This window comes from Eptatretus burgeri, chromosome 11 (genome assembly GCF_056783735.1).
Source record: "Eptatretus burgeri isolate ZD-2024b chromosome 11, Ebu_testis_v1, whole genome shotgun sequence".
Lineage (NCBI taxonomy): Eukaryota > Metazoa > Chordata > Myxini > Myxiniformes > Myxinidae > Eptatretus > Eptatretus burgeri.
The window spans coordinates 65,043,831-65,061,330 of NC_140971.1; the positions used below are offsets into that span (position 1 = coordinate 65,043,831).

The window sequence follows — 17,500 nt, forward strand, 5'->3', positions numbered from 1 at the left end:
GAGTGACGAATCCTTAGTCTCATAATATGCTCGTTGACCGGTGTTACCTCAATTGTCATTGGAGTCAGCTTATTGGACATGGCTACAGCAACTCCTTGGGTATGGTAACCATCAGAGCGACCTGACCAATAGTTGGTGTAACCACCCGCCTTTATCTCACCGCAATCCAGTCTCCTAACCTCAAAGTCCTGCAATACCGATGTCCAAACGCTTGGGCTCAAATGATAACAGAGACAGGTGATCATCCTTTCTTCGGGATAGGACATTCCAAGCACCCACCCGAAGGGATGCCTCAGGTTAACCCAAGGAGACCGCCGTCTCGTGGACGACACCTCAGCACCACTCCGACACACTCTCCCGCAATCTGACCTGGGAATGTTACCCCGTGGTTTCCCTCCTATCATCAAAAATTTGGGGTCCCGAAAGCTTTGCCCCCAATCCCGTCATCCGGTGAGCTGCTCTGCGAAGGGAAGCTGCACAGGAGTTATTCCCACGGAGTGGGTTTTCAGATTTTTTTATGCTTCGAGAATGTTTTACGGTGGCCAGAGTTCAAATCTTGCCACCAACCTCCTAATAAGAAGTAACCCAACTGCAGGAGGACGTCCGCAGACACAGTTGGGCACTATATATGGATGGCCGTTGGCTCACGAGGAGCTCCTCCGCCCTTTGACAGGTTTTGTTTTTAATCCTGCTGGGTGTCCATATCCAAACACCCTCCTCACCAGAAAACCTGGTGGGGGAGATGGTTTAGTTGCCGACAACCAGACCATGGAACAGGTTAATACAGGTTTACATGATACCTGTAGCAAGTCATAGTTCTTACCTGGCCTGACCTGAAAATAAAAAAGCATGATGCAACTTTAAATGTTTATTTACAAAGACATAGAAAACTCAGGAATGTGAACCAAACATTTCTTGAAAGCTTATGACATGGTATTTTTATATCACTGATTGCTATTGCAGTAAGTCACTGCTAGAGTTTGTGAGAGCCCATGGTCTGAAATTGGCATTTATGCAAAATCCTTGTTATTGACATTCTTGATGTGTGCCCCTCAGTTCAGACAGGCATTGATCCTGACTCCAATGTTCTGTGAAACTTTTCTGTAGGTCTCATGTGGCACTGCCTGGAGGTCGGCTGACACCTCCTGCTTCAGATCATCCAGTGTGGCAGGGCAGTTGGGGTAGACAGAGCCCTTGGAAGCTCCCCAGAACCAGTAGTCCAGAGGGTTCTAGTCTGGGCTATGGGGTGCCCAGTCCTGAGCAGGACCCAGGGCAATGAGGCGGTTTCTGAAGAGCTGTCGCAGGACAGTGATGGTGTCACCAGCTGCATGTGGAGGTGCACCATATTGTTTCAACCAGATCATGCTAAGCTTTATTTGGGGTGACCTTTTGGGCGAGATAATTATGGAACTTTTGGAGCAGAGCCCAGTAAAACTCACCATTGTTCGTCACTGTCCTGCAGTTGTCATTCTCAAACCAGTAAGACCGTAGTTTTCCCCATCTGGCATTGAAGGCGCAGAAGCATGTGACCTTAGGCCCTTTCAGGTACCTCTCAGTGATCTCCTCAGGTGGTCCTGCTACCCTGAAAATGTTGTTGTGGTTGTTGATGGCACCGTTCAAGTGGAAATAGGCTTCATCACTGACCAGATCAGGCTGATCCAATTGGGTACCGCTCCATCCTGTCACTGAGCCAATTGCACAAATCAAGTCTCCTTCTCATGTCATCTTGACTCAGTTGATGCCTAATAGAAATGATGTATGGGAAAAATTTCAGTTCCTGAGTGAGTATATGCCAGACTGATGTTGGTTTGATGCCTCACTCCCGGGAACGCTGGCGGTGGGACTTCTTGAGACTGTCCACTGCAGAATCCTGCACGGCATCGATGTTGGCTTGGCTCTTGGTTACTGATGCTGGCCTGCCACTGTTGCCCTTGCTCTGGTTGTGCAACATGCCCTTGTGCTCAAAGTGTTTCACAATTTGTGTGTCCATCACGTGTTCAGAGGTCGTATTCCCAACAGAACCTCTTGCGGGTGTCCACATATGATTTAGTCATACAACAGAGCCACCACTTTTGTCTTCTGCTTCACTGTCAATGGCATAGCTGAGCTACGGAGCTAAAAGTGTGAGGGAACAAATACCACTATAACACCACCAAACTCTGAAAAGGAAGATGGTACAGGTCAAAAAACAAAGAAATGTGAGGAAGTCTTGTGTGTGTGTGTGTGTGTGTGTGTGTGTGTGTGTGTGTGTGTGTGTGTGTGTGTGTGTGTGTGTGTGTGTGTGTAATATATATATATATATATATATATATATATATATATATATATATATATATATATATATATATATAATGATTGCACACGTATTGATTCATTGTTTGACCCTGTGGTAGAAACTCGAATTGGACGATGCCCTTAATGTCAAAAAATGCGATGAGCATCACCTTGATCTTCGACTTCGACATCCTTACTTTCTTTGGTATTTGTGATGCCAGACGTTTCCACTGATGACTCTGCTGTTTGGTCCCAGGATCGTATTCAAATATCCACAATTCATCGCCAGTAATGACTCTCCCGAGCAGGTCTGGATCGTCCTCGAGGCGCTCGATAATGTCTTGACAGATAGTGACTCTTTGCTGTTTCTTATCCTCGGACAACAGCTTGGGGACCATCTTTGCGCACACCTTGCGCATTTCGAGATTTTCAGTGATGATGCTCCAGGCAGTGTCCTTGTGGATGAAAAGTTCCTCAGCAATCATCCGCACCTTGAGTCGATGATCTGCACGCACCATCTGCTACACACACTCGATGTTGTCCGCCATTCTGCTCATTAAGGGTCTTCCAGACCGTGGATCGTCTTCAACCTCCTCCCGTCCCTCTTTGAACCTCTTGTGCCATCCAAATGCACATGTACGTGACATCCTTTCTTCCCCGTAGACTTGCTGCAGCATTGCAAAGGATTTGGAAGGTATTTTGCCGAGCTTGGCAAGAAACTTCAGATTGACTCTGCTCACGACTCAGATGAGACTCAGATGAGACAATGTGTAAAGCATGAAATGTAAAAAAAATCACACAATGAGCGTAGTCAACCATCACCAATCATATACAGTATATTGCTGGATTGTTGTGAAAGACTGTGACGCAACCCATTCATTCAAGTTGTCTAAGTGGAGCACACAGCAGGCTCAGTCCCATTACTTTTCAGATGGCATATATATATATATATATATATACTGGGCCCGGTATATGCCCCGGTTAGAATAGGTGTGCCATATCCCTGTGTTGTAAGAGGCGACCAGGGTTGCATCAGGAAGGGCATCTGGTGTAAAAACTTGTGCCAAATCACTATGCGGATCATACGGATGATCCGCTGTGGTGACCCCTTGCAGGAGCAGCCGAAAAAGAAGAACATGTGTATATATATATATATATATATATATATATATATATATATATATATATATATATATATATATATATATATATATATATATATATATATATATATATATATATATATATATATATATATATATATATATATATATATATGAGCCTGGTGTTGGCGCAGTGGTTAGGGCAGCGGCTTGGGATCCAAGAGGTCCTGAGTTCAAGCCCCGTTGGGCCACTGAATTAATACACCAGGGGGTTGACTCAGCCTGTCATCCTTCCGAGGTCGGTGAAATGAGTACCAGTATACTGGGCCGGTGTATACCCCGGTTAAAATAGGTGTACCTTATCCCTGTGTCGTAAGAGGCGACCAGGGTTGTGTCAGGAAGGGCATCCGGCGTAAAACATGTGCCAAATCTATATATATGTGATATATATATATATATATGTGATATATATATATATATATATATATATATATATATATATATATATATATATATATCTTCTTCTTCTTCTTCTTTCGGCTGCTCCCGTTAGGGGTCGCCACAGCGGATCATCCGTATGATCCGCATCGTGATTTGGCACATGTTTTACACCGGATGCCCTTCCTGACGCAACCCTGGTCACCTCTTACGACACAGGGATATATATATATATATATATATATATATATATATATATATATATATATATATATATATATATATATATATATATATATATATATATATATACATATATATATATATATATATATATATATATATATATATGAGGCGTTGCAAGGAGGAGTGATGCAAGAGACACATCGGCCATTTTGGAGTTAATGCCATACAGCATTATTTTAACCCTTACTAGTCCAGGCAATCAAGCCCATTTTTTCACTTGATCGGGAACAAATTGCAACAGAATTTTTTTTTAGCACATTGCATTTCTCTGAGGTCCCCAGAACACCATACTAAAAGTCCTAATAAATCCCTGTTGCGGAAATACGTCTCATTTGCATAAATCCAATATGGTGGCCAATTATCAATATTGTGCCATATCTTTGCTCACAGATGACATATTTGAGTGATTTCAACTTCTAGAATGGGTATTTTGTATACAAGGATGCATTTAGCATATTTCTAAACTTCCCTGGAACAAAATCTCATTTGCATAAATTCAATGTGGCTGCCAAATATCAATATCTTGCCAGATCTTTGCTCTCAGATGATGTATTTTAGTGATTTAAATTTCTATAATGAGATCTTTGGATCCAAGGATGCATTTGTAATACTTGAAAATTTCATTGGATGCATCTCGGACACACGCTAAATGCAAAGTCTGCATATGTATACTTGCAAATGATGCTTAATCTGCCAGAAAGTCATCCAGATGTCCATCAGCAATTTGAGAAAGGATACCATGTGGTGAGGCGCAGTGATAGGTACTGGGCAGGACTATCCACGGATCTCACAATTGAGCAAGTGCTGATGAGAAGTATAAAGACACATGGACCCTGACAAGAGGACAAGGAATGACAGAAACTCAGCGTTTGGTGTGGGTCCTTTCCATGCTAGCATGTGCAAATATCAACGAGGCCATGCAGAAGCTCAGTGGCATCTCATTTGAAACCAGTGACCAGCACAAAGACCTGTCAAAAGCTAGACAAGCTAGAGATGTCAATGACACCCTTGATCTTATCAGCTATCTCAGGGAGAGAGATCTATTCGCACGGAATCCGTCCTTGTTTAACATTGCAAATGGCATGACAGCCCAGGAAGGAGTCAACGTTGAAAGATCAAGAACAGTTGGAGAAAAGATTCTAGCATCCATGGTGATCTTCTGGAAATGTGATCGAGCAGTGACACTTAATTCAAGATCAACTGTCAAGATCAAAGGAGAACCTGTGAAGGTAGATCCACATTTGATCTTCCAGAGATTGGTAACCATTGGGGAGCGCTGTGAAGATCTGCAGTCACTCTTCAAATATGAACTGTGTAATTACCCCCCAGCATTGTTTGAATCTTCCTTCCTTCCCCTGCAGGCCAATAAGGCTGTCCTTGCCAATGTTCTCTGGAAGACCATGCAAGGGGAGCAACGAGAACCAATTGGAAATGTCCAGTATATTCTCGATGGTGCTGCGCTACTTCATCGTCTTCCATGGCCAAGAGGTTCCACATATGAGCGTGTCAGTCAGCTTTATGTCACATATGTTATACATAAAAATGGGGCTGCTACCATTGTCTTTGATGGATACCAAGATGGTCCAACAACAAAAGATGCCACGCACATGAGAAGGACAGGGGCTTGTTCAGGCATGACAGTAAACTTCACTGGTGGAATGGTTATACAGTCCAAGAAGGAGGAATTCTTGAAAAATGTGACAAACAAACAGCGATTTATTGTTTATCTTAGTGACAAACTAGATAGGGTTGGGTGTAATATAGATCATGCAAAGCTGTTGTTGTCTCATTGTGCTCATTGTCCAATCAGCTGTTGCATCTGCTAGAATCAAAGACACTGTCCTGATAGGGGATGACACGGACTTGCTCATCCTCCTACTGCATCATGCTGAACTGGATGCACATGACTTGTTCCTGGCACCAGAGCCCAGGCAATCAGCAAAAAAGACCACGATATGGTGCATAAAGCAGTCTAAGGAATTTCTTGGTCCTGATGTTTGTGACCATGTGTTATTTATCCATGCAATCTTTGGCTGCGATACAACTTCTCACCTGTTTGGATTGGGAAAGGGTTTAGCAGTAAGGAAGATCAAGAGTGTTGCCCTGTTCCATCAGCAAGCTAAGATGTTCAGCCAAGAAGGACATGTGGCAAAACAGGACATTATTGCAGCAGGAGAAAAAGCACTTGTGTCATTATATGGTGGTGCCAAAGAACAAGGACTGGACACTTTACGATACAGGCGATTTTGAGAGAAGGTTTCCAAGAGCACATCTCATGTAGAACCTCAAACTCTACCGTCAACCTCAGCAGCTGCAAAGTATCACAGCCTCCGTGTATATTATCAGATGATGGAGTGGAAAGGAAGAAGCATCAATATGAAGCCAGAAGAGTGGGGATGGCACATGGTGGATGGACAATGTTTGCCAATACAAACTGACCAGCTTGCAGCCCCATCAAAACTACTGGATGTCATCTGCTGTAACTCTAAAACAGACTGTGATACAAAGAGGTGCACATGCAGAAAGTATAGTCTGCATTGCAGTGCTGTTTGTGGAGAATGCCGTGGGACAAGTTGTGCCAACTCCCAGATTTCACTGATGACTATAATGATGACCTCGATGGGCATCTCCAGTAGGGTATTGATATGCCTGCAATGAAACATGAGCCAAAGAAGTGACTGTCATAAATTTGATCACAAAATATCAATATTTGGTGGCCATATTGGATTTTATTAAATTCATCCATCATTTCATTTAAACCCATCCAATCAAAATATTAAACTATCCCAAATTTAGCCTTTGATCCCCTCAAATATTCTAGAAATATAAACCGCTCAAACCTGTTGTCTGAGGGTAAATATATGGCAAAATATTGATATTTGGCAGCCATATTGGATTTATGCAAATTTTTGCAAACTGTATGTATATATATATATATATATATATATATATATATATATATATATATATATATATATATATATATCTACATAAGAGATAGCTCCAGTGAACTATACCACTGAGGTTGTTTGTATTGATCAAATTATCCCGAAAAGAACTTGACTGAATCGGGAATTCATTTTTTAATAATTTTTTTCGTTGCCCGATTTGAACGAAACTTGATACTGCACACCGCCGCAGAATGGTAAGTAAGGTGGCCCTAAAATTTTTTGGCTATCGTGTACCATTTTGGCTGTATTTCGGGAACATACATACATACATACAAAATTAGAGTTTTAGTAATGTATAGATGTAAAATGTCACTTCGAGTGAAAAATTCAGGTCGGTTTTTGGTTCACCATTCAAGATGAATGAGCCGTTAGCATTGGATCAAAACCTAATGCTCGATGAATGCAGTTATGTCAGCCAACATACGATGTGTGTGATTCTTAAAAGGATGAGTTTATTCAAGTTGAGCAGAATTATTTTGCATTTAATTTTTTATTTATTTATTATCATCACATTGTACTTGAAGCCTCCAATGACGAGTTCTTCAGTTTAAATGAGAAGCCTGGTGTTGGCTTAGTGGTTATGTTGGTGGCTTGGGATCCTAGGGTCCTGAGTTAAAATACACCAGGAGGTTGACTCAGCCTGTCATCCTTCCGAGGTCGGCAAAATGAGCACCAGTGTACTGGTAAGGGGGACACTGCATCAGCAGCATAGCCGCGTCCCAACCGATGATGCAACCAGCAGCCACAGGCTGCACTAGAGGGAGAGGGAGAGGGAGAGGGAGATTAAATGAGGCTCCAAGTCAAACAAAAATTGTATTCTGATCCTATACTTCGCCGGAGCAATATATTGCATTATTTTACACAGTGAAAAAATCAGCCAACCAGTGTTGATGCTGTGCCATGTTTCAGGCTTTCTCTTTTGGCCAACAACCTTCATTCGATGAGTGGAGAGTTATGATCGCTGGGGATCATCCTTGACTTTGCGACTGTGTCGTGTCATTTTGATAATTATTTTTTAACATCATATGGGTCATGGAGCATTTGGAGCCCGGGCTTAACAGCTCTTTTTTGCAACTACCTTTTAGAGTGAGATGGAACTTAAAGTTGTATTCATGGGTATGGGCACCACTTTTCCATCTGTATTCATGAAGTGAAGGGAACAGTCATTTCACCCTCCCAAATCATATGAGGTCACTGCAAGTTACAAGAATATTTGCCTTCTGCTATAGGTGTAGGGAAGCTGGCTCTTTATCTGCATGGAATCTTAACATGGTATTCATCATACAGCTTCCCAGATCTGCTGAGTTCCTCATGCCAAACCCCATGTTACAAGAAGAGGTAAGAGTTTTCCATCTTGCTGATTTGAACTTCCAGTTCTCCTCCTTTGACTTGTGTGTTTCCTTGTCTGTCCCTGCACTAGATTTATTTTTCTTCTCTTGTTCCCTCTCTTTGTGTGTTGAATTGCTGTCTCTGTGCCGAATAACTCTAGGTTTACCCCCAAAGCGCCGTGATGTATATCAGGTCCGATACACGTGGAAGTTTGGCCCGGATACTTTGGCAACCCTGATATGCTTAAAAGATGCTCCAAATTGTGCAACAACAAGAATCGGTGACTTGGTGGTCACAGATCATGTGCTCCCCCCTCAACAACTAAAAGGAAGGAGGAGTGTGCGTGACCTTTACTGACTTATAGCAGAACAATTTGACCATTTGTGTGAAATTTGTGATTGTGTGTGAATAATCGCTCCTTTACCAACATTCCCTATCAAACCATTGGTGATTCAATGGGTGTACTTTGGTTCCAAGGTGCAATACTTTTTTGTGCTTGGGTTGTTTTTCTTGCAAAAACCATGATATCGTTTTTTTCCTTTTAAATGCCTGCTCTGGTATCACAAAAGATTTTCTTCTTGTAAATAAAAATAACAATTTTACTTACCCGAGGACCTGGAAGCCCAGGTTGTCCTGGAAGACCATGTGGACCAGTTTCACCCTGAACCAGAAAAAAAGACAGACAGAAGGCCAAACATTACAACATCATCTCGACATCAATATCCCCAATATGCGAGTGGAATAATGCAGAAAACAAATTTACAACCTCCATAGTTTCATAAGAAGGATGAGTGATAGGATTGCACAGATGGCACAGAGCACTTTCCTTTGAGCTGTCTAATCTCAGGTTGATTCCTGACCCGACTACAAACTGCTCGATTGGTGCTTCCCAAGCAGGGAGTTGCATCACAACGTGTCATCCCTTGCAGTGATGTGAACCTGGGCATGTCCTGTCTGTTAACATTAACTGGAGGATGTTAAAAGATCTAATGGTGTCTTTCTTTCTTTTTTTTTTGTATATATTATCAAGGCTTGTGGATGAGTTGGAACACAGAACAGATCAGGACGTACCAGAACAAAAAGAACAGCAGAAAGAGGGGAGGGGCACCAACAGCAGGGTTGAGCGACAAAATAGAGGTGGACTTTGAGAAATAAGGGATGTAGGGAAGAATGATGGCAAAAGGAGGACATAAGGGATGAACAAGATGGATAAAGCCCAAACTCTCAAGCACATATGTAGAAGGAAAAATTAAAAATGTGGAAAGAGGTGAGCTTGGAGAGGGGTTAGAAAGTACCATGGTTGTGAGTGGGGATGACCTGAGATGGTGGTGAACGGAAGTGTTGAATCCCTGAAGTGAAGAATGAGATTGAAGAGAATGTGCAAGTTGATGCCCAGGTGTGAAAAAAGAGAAACAAATGAGTGGAGGTGAGCAGTGATTATGGATTTTGAAAGGTTAACAAGAAAAGGATTACTAGAAAACTGCATGTGCCCACCAGAAAACTCGGGAGGCACAGATGCAAGTGAGTACTGAGAGTGCAAGACCAGAAAGGAGACAGCAGAAGATAGGGAGACCACCAAGAGCTCTGTAATATGAAAGTGATATGCCCAGATACTCAGCTTCATTGTTTGAGCTTATAATAATCTTGAAGGTCTTAGTTTCAACAGCATCAAGCTTAGCAAGGTGTGAGACAGGGGCACGAGCCCAAAGGGAAAAACAGTACTCCATCAAACTTCTTCAAGATGATTGTTAAGGAAATGGATGTGAGGGTAGAGTAAGCAAAGCCATCAACAAATTCCAAATTCCTGTTTTAACTTACAGAGGGCACTGCATCAAGGGCACAGCTGCACCCACATAAAATTATGCAACCCAGTAACCACAGCCATGTGCTGCATAGACAGAAGAAGAACTGGTGGACCCACTGAAGATTCCACGTTGTCATTCGCAAAGACTAAGAGATTGTCTCCGACATCAACCCAGTGATGATGCAATCAGTGGGCTGAATTCATAATTAAATCACAAGGATCCGATCAGAAGGATATTTGGTTTATCCCATTGTTGTAAATGAACAATTGTTTCACCATGATCTGCACAATACTGTGCAATAATAAACCCAGATAGCAGATACCGAAGTCCGTATTGTTTTACAATACCTGGGGTCCTGCTTCTCCAACCACTCCTGGATGACCGGTTAGTCCTGGTAAACCCTGCAAAGGCATTGGAATAGTCACCATATAGACTTAGCAACATAATCTAAACGGGAATTCCAAGAAGTTTATCCACTACGGAAAATCAAATACTTACTCGAGGACCAAACTCACTCCTTCCCTGAAAAACAAAGATGGTGGAATTGAAAGTTATTACAAGCACCGGTAATTGAAAGGCTTTGACTAAATAGTATTACGTGTGTGTGTGTGTGTGTGTGTGTGTGTGTGTGTGTGTGTGTGTGTGTGTGTGTGTGTGTGTGTGTGTGTGTGTGTGTGTGTGTGTGTGTGTGTGTGTGTGTCGTTGCTTGTTATCTCCATTTGCGGGTTTAATGAGATGGAACGAAGTCCTCCCAGGACTCAAAGTATCCACCTCCGCTTCAGTAAGGGATCACATTCATGGAAAGAGCTGTTCAACTTTGTTGTTCTCAGAGTTTTGTCCCGAGGGCTCTTTTCAGAATCGTCACCAAACCCTGGACTCCCTCCTATTACAATTCGGTTTTGGTGATATTCGTGGGGATTTTTTTTAAAATCTCAGTTAGGTTCTTCTTTATTATTCTTGTTGCTCCAATTATCACTAATGGTGCAATTTCGACACTCTACATCTTCCAAAATCTCTTGATCTCATTTTTGAGCTCCTGATATTTGGTCATTTTCTTGATTTTTACATTATTTTAGTGAAAATCGCTGGGTCCTGATCTCTCAATAAGCAATGCTGTCTTTTCCTTTTTGTTCCTGATAACAATGTCCAGTCACAAGGCTTTGTTTTCTGTGTTCACGCTCGATGGTATCGTCAGGTCGTACGTGACCATGACGTCCCTATTTTCAATTATCGCCCTTGGTTCGTGTTTCCATGAGTTTTCTTGAACTGTGATGTTGAATTTTTTTGCAGATATGCCAATGAATCACCTTGCATACTTTGTTGTGCCGATGTGTATAAAGTTGTTCTGATAATTGCTTTTTGCATCCCAAAAGCAGGTATCTAGTACTTTCTGTTTCTGTTTTGTAGAACCTACACTTGTCCATCTGGCTCAATCCCACCATATTTGTAAATCCATTGGTGTAGTGTCCTTGATATTGGGCATTTATTATTATTCCTTCTCTGTCCCAGTTGAGCTAACCTTTTCTTAGCCATTCCAATGAGCCTTCTTTGTCGATCCCAACTCGGTCCAATTACTTTTTGCATTTTCCTGCTCTTTTGTCATTCTCTCAGTTGTTGGTGTATATCTGTTGATGTTTCTTTACATGCACACAAAATGGTCCAGAACTAATTCATTAGAGAGCTTTACAATTTTGCACGAATGTTGTTTCAAAATTATCGATAAATTTTTGAATCCACTATTGCTGTTTGATGACCATGAACACAAACAAGCACATTGTGGGAATGTGAGTTGCACAGACATTTCAAAAGGGTCTCACTGGTTCTCCAATGGGACCGGAAGGTCCTTCTTCGCCCTGTGTAAGGAAGGAGGGAGCGGAGGTGGGGAGGGGGGTGGTGAGTATCTGTGATCTAGTGCAGTGTGCAATAAATTAATTCAGACAACAAAATGTGCATTCAGACCATTTTTTGATCACATCGGTTAGTAGTTGCTAGTCATTGAGCAATCTCATCTCAGTTTTTATCCCTGATGAGATAAATGAGAGGTATAAATTTATATTGTTGTGCAGTGCCAGCAGGGAGTGTTGCATTTCAGAACACACCATCTAGCATGGGGAATTTGAAATCTGAGGTCCCATTTGTATTTTTTGTTGTGGAAACTAATGATCACGATGTATCTTTTGATAAGGGAAAGCAATCGTGTACAGGTACTTTGGCAACAATCCTTGCTTGGGGGGGTTAGCTGTATAATTGGCACTGCCTATCAGAAGTGATAGCGCTAACCCTAACAGCTTGGTATGATGGGTCAAATGTCTTCTACTGCGCCTACATTTCATTTTATTTGTTTCTCTAAACTGTAACATCAGTGTCATTAAAACACCAAATATCTTTGCACAGAAAGAACTGAATATTTTGTTGAAAAGGTGGTTTTGTGCTGTAACCATTTGGTACAATGTTGTATCGATATGTACAGTGCTGTGCAAAGGTTTGGGTTCTTCCAATGATATTCATACTTTCGGGTAAATTCATCAAATTTTCACTGATAACTTTCATATGTGTTTATTTTTCTAAATTAACAACCTTTATAAATGTGGGTTAAACAAACTGCTGAAGTAACGAACAAGAACAGTGTCATTTTCTAGCACCTGTCAATACTTTGTGTTTCCCCCTTTGCCTACTTGAGTACGATTACTCTTTTACTCATGCTTCCTGTATACAACTGAAACACTCTTACAGGAATATTGTGCCAATATCCCACAGTGCCTTAACCATTTTGTAACGTTAGTTGTGTTCATCTTCGTCTTCTCTATTTCCAGATAATCCCATGTGGTCTTCATGAGACTTACGTCCAGCCTCTGGGGTGACCTAGTCCTGGCGCTGGGGGGAGTTCGTGTCCATCACTCTTCTACGGCGTTACCTTGGATTTTCTTGTTCTATATACTAAGACCTTCAAGAAAAGTTTGGGTAACACTTCCAGACCAAGTACGTTTTCTCTACAGCCCCGGCCAAACATTTACGGTTTCGCCCGTAGTTTTCCAAATTGACGATATCAGAGTTCCTGGGAAAATGTCATAATCCCGCACACGGAAATGGTTTATTAATCTCCACCATCGAAGATCGGAGGTTACTGTTTTCACCCCTTTCTGTTTGTTTGTTTGTGAACAGTATTACGGATTTCGACGAAACTTGGTGGGGGGATTCGGTATGGTCCAAGGATCATGCCATTAGATTTTGGACTTGGTCCAAAATTCAATATGCCCGCTATGGCGGCCATTTTGAAAAAATATTTGATTTTTTTTTTTTTGCATTTCTACATGTTTTAAGTGATTTCCAACCTCCCCTCCCCCAAAAAAAATTGTTAGAGAAAAAAAATTTTGCACCTTTTTTTTTCAACAAAATTTCGATTTTTTTTTTTTTTTGCATTTCTACATGTTATAAGTGATTTCCAACAAAAAACATGCCAAAATTATAATTGCGGCTGATTTTTGGAACTTCAGGTGGATATACCCACGTAAAATCAATTTCTGACTCAAGGAATCTAGTTATGACGAATGAATTGAGTATGTAAAAGTTAAAAGTAAAAGGGAAAGTTGCAAACTATAACTCTGTGAGCACTGTTGATGTCAAATTGAATGAATAGGATATCAGGTTCACTTGAGTGACCAAGCAATATTGGCGGTGGAGGTTTTGCACTCTACCGAGTGCTCCCCCTCTAGTTTTGCTCTGGTTTGATTTTTGGAGTGCATTTAACTAATTTCTATTGCGATTTGTTACACTAAATGCACAAAATATCCAGAAATTGCCATATTTTAGATAATTGTTTATGAAATCACTTCCGGTTTCAACCATACCATATTATACCGGGGTACTATTACCAGATATCGCCCTCAAATGCCACCAATAAATATTATAACAACCTTGCAAGGTTGTTTGCAATCACTTTCTAAAGGAATTTAGGAATACAAACATGAGGAATTCATCTATAACTGTTAGTTTCGTATGAGTAGTAGCTTTAAACACACTACATTACCCCCTAATGTTTGTGGATTAAGCTGGTTGATGATATTCATCTCTTTCAATAAATTACAATGACTGGTTTAGCTCTGATCTGATTGTAGGCGTATATGCGATAGCTTGCTGGTATTATACATTGAGAAAAACATTAAGATGTTTATAAATGACACAATTTATTCAAAACGTTCATGAATGTCACTTCCAATATGAAACATACTCGAAATTGCAGGAGTTACCATCATTATTTAAATATACCGAGAAATCTGCAGTTGTAGAATCATTCAATATTCTAAAACAGTTGTTTAAACCAAGCAAAGTACTACATATATCATATATTGAACACTGATGCTTAAATGTAAGACAATGTAATAACAAGAATTACTATCATATGCGAGCATAGTTCTCATGAGAGAGCATCAAAGGACGAAACTTAAATATCCCGTGAAATGGGCCGTTGTAGAATCATACAATATTCTAAAAAGTTGTTTAAAACAAGCAAAGTACGACATATAGTACATGTATCATATTTGAACACTGATGCTTAAATGTAAGACAATGTAATAACAAGAATTGTTATCATATGCAAGCATAGTTCTCACGAGAGAGCAACAAAGGACGAAACTTAAATATCCCGTGAAATGGGCCGTTGTAGAATCATACAATATTCTAAAAAGTTGTTTAAAACAAGCAAAGTACTACATATAGTACATGTATCATATATTTAACAATGATGCTTAAATGTAAAACAATGTAATAACAAGAATTGTTATCGTATGCGATCATAGTTCAAACGAGAGAGCAACAAAGGACGAAACTTAAATATCCCGTGAAATGAGCAGTTGTAGAATCATACAATATAATATTCTACAAAAACTGCTTAAGACAAGCAAAGTACTACATATACATATATTGAACTCTGATGATTAGATGTAAGTCAATGTGATGACAAAACTTGGTATCATATGCGAGCATAGTTCTCACAAGAGAGCAAGAAAGGAAGACATTTCTATCATCGCCTAATCAGTACTACAAATTACAATTTGATAAAAGGAGTAGTGATAAACAGGTAATAACCATAATTTACCGAATAATTCCATTTCAAACAAAATGGGGAATTTCAATTTTCAGCAATTTCAACAAATGAATTTTACTGAGTGATAACGAATAGTACCCGGTGGTTACTAAAATTGTATAGCCATAAATGGTAGACTAATTTCTTCATATAAATGGGAATTATAATTCTCGACAATCTTAAGCAGTGCTTTTATGCTGCAAATTAGCCTACCTTAAACAATGGGATTTTTGCAGGCATTTGGTGAGGTTTTCTTACAGCGACAGAACTTCCCACACTTAACCCCAGACATCCGGCATGGACATGTTGATTTGGCGCACTTTTGGCAAGTACAGGAGACAGAACAGCGGAAATCGAGATTTTTCCAAGAACTTGCAGGCATGAGATGACCCTGATCATACACATATCCATAATCTTCAGGCTTCAGAGACTGTTTCATGATCCAGATGGTTCTCCAGGGTGTGCATGATGGTATAAGTGGCATAAAACCCACACTGAATGTGAGGATGTAGGCCCTGGCTAGTCGGTGGTAGGTTGTACAGAGAGATGTTTTTGCTGCAGTGAAAGATCTCTGCTCTAAGGGTGATGAAATCGTCAGCGTCGCTTCCTCTTCTCAGCACTTTCACCAGATATCGTTCAGCATTGGGAGTTACAGCAGCCGATAGGAATGGGGATGTGGCGAAATGCTTGAGGAATCTCTCGGGATCCGGTTTTAGTGCAGCCTTCTTGGTACCAACTTTGCTGGTGATGTCACATCCTGTAAGGATGTCACATCCTGCACATAACTGTTGTCTCAGGTTCTGGAAAAGTGTATGAAGTGGCACATATCGAGTTGTATCCCCCAGACCAGCTCGAACCCATAACTCCTCCAGGTTGTGTTACAGAAACACTTGCATGTGATACAACAGAGCAACAACGATGTCGGTGTCATTGGAGACCACAACACACACGCTGTATCCGGAGTCCAGAGCATCAAGAATATGGATAGGGATGTGAAGATCAGCTTCCTCAAATGTTGACTGGAGATGATCTAAAACAGCCTCTGTGCCCTCATGAACCTTGATGCAATGCCAGTCCTCGTCCTCTCTCGTCACTTGGCCGACCACAGTGGGGTAATGTCGAACAACTCGAGACGCATTTTCACGAACATTAGAATAGATCAGCTTTTCTAGTTGAATCTTGTTACCATTTGAAGGCCAAAGGGTTGCCATTTCTTTTGGCAGAGGTGTGCCTGGCTCGACGCAGCTGAGCTCGATTGGTGCAGTGTCAGTACGCCGAATTCTCTCACTGACCTTAACTGAGCCGTCTTCAGAGTACATATCGAAAACATAGTCACATCGCCCAAACTCATGGTATATATCTGTAAATGTTGAAAAGGCCATAATGAATTCTTGGAAAGTTGCCAGTCTGGTTAATCGAACTTTGCGAACATTAGCCATAACGTCTATAATGAAGTTTGAGTTTCTCTGATGCTTGTATCCGTAGTCGTCAGGTTTTAGGGAAGTCTCCAATTCTTTGAGAAGTTGGCTTTTATCAGGCTTGGTCATCAGTCCCTCCTTGTCAAAAAGAAGTGGGGAGGGTACAACATCGTAAAGTAGTAAAGTTTCTGTAGTGAGTCCACGGTCATGGGCGATCTCGATGTTTTTGTCAGCTATGTTGAGCTCCTTGATTGTCTTTTTGATAGTCTTCTGTGGCTTACTACGGATCGTTTTCATGGATTTGGGATTAGAACGATGGATTACTGCACTCAGTCTGGTAGTTTTGTCGATAAATCGCTCTTGCCTAAACATGATATATTTCGCCTTTCTCTTTGAGATGCAGTTCATCGTGTCCTCGCGAATATCATCTGTCATAATCTCTCTGGTGACAAAATTGTGAAGAAGGGCTAAAATAGAGCAACTTCTTGTTATTGTAATGCATTTAGGGTAACAACTTGCAATAGAAATTAGTTAATTGCACTCCAAATATCAAGCCAGAGCAAAATAAACCACTTGTGTGTGCCGGATAATGATATTTTCCAAAGAACTCCGATATCGTCAATTTCGAAAACTACAGGCGTAACCGTAAATGTTTGGCCGGGGCTGTAGAGAAAACGTACTTGGTCTGGAAGTGTTACCCAGACTTTTCTTGAAGGTCTTAGTATATAGAACAAGAAAATCCAAGGCAACGCCGTAGAAGAGTAATGGACACTAACTCCCCCCCAGAGCCGAGACTAACCATTCCAGCACTTGGTGCACACCAGCTGTAACCTTGTTCTCCAAATACTGTTTT

General features: G+C 41.0%; 1 protein-coding gene across 1 annotated transcript in view; it reads right to left on the reverse strand.

Annotated features, from left to right (window-relative positions):
- LOC147017245 (uncharacterized) overlaps nt 1-17,500 on the reverse strand; it is a 101,412-nt gene that overhangs the window by 76,695 nt on the left and 7,217 nt on the right. Inside the window, exons 6-9 of the mRNA XM_085846700.1 lie at nt 11,964-11,999; nt 10,645-10,668; nt 10,494-10,547; nt 8,949-9,002 (exon numbers count right to left, since the gene is read on the reverse strand). Coding sequence (XP_085702826.1) covers nt 8,949-9,002; nt 10,494-10,547; nt 10,645-10,668; nt 11,964-11,999 — 168 coding nt within the window. The remainder of the gene's footprint in view (nt 1-8,948; nt 9,003-10,493; nt 10,548-10,644; nt 10,669-11,963; nt 12,000-17,500) is intronic.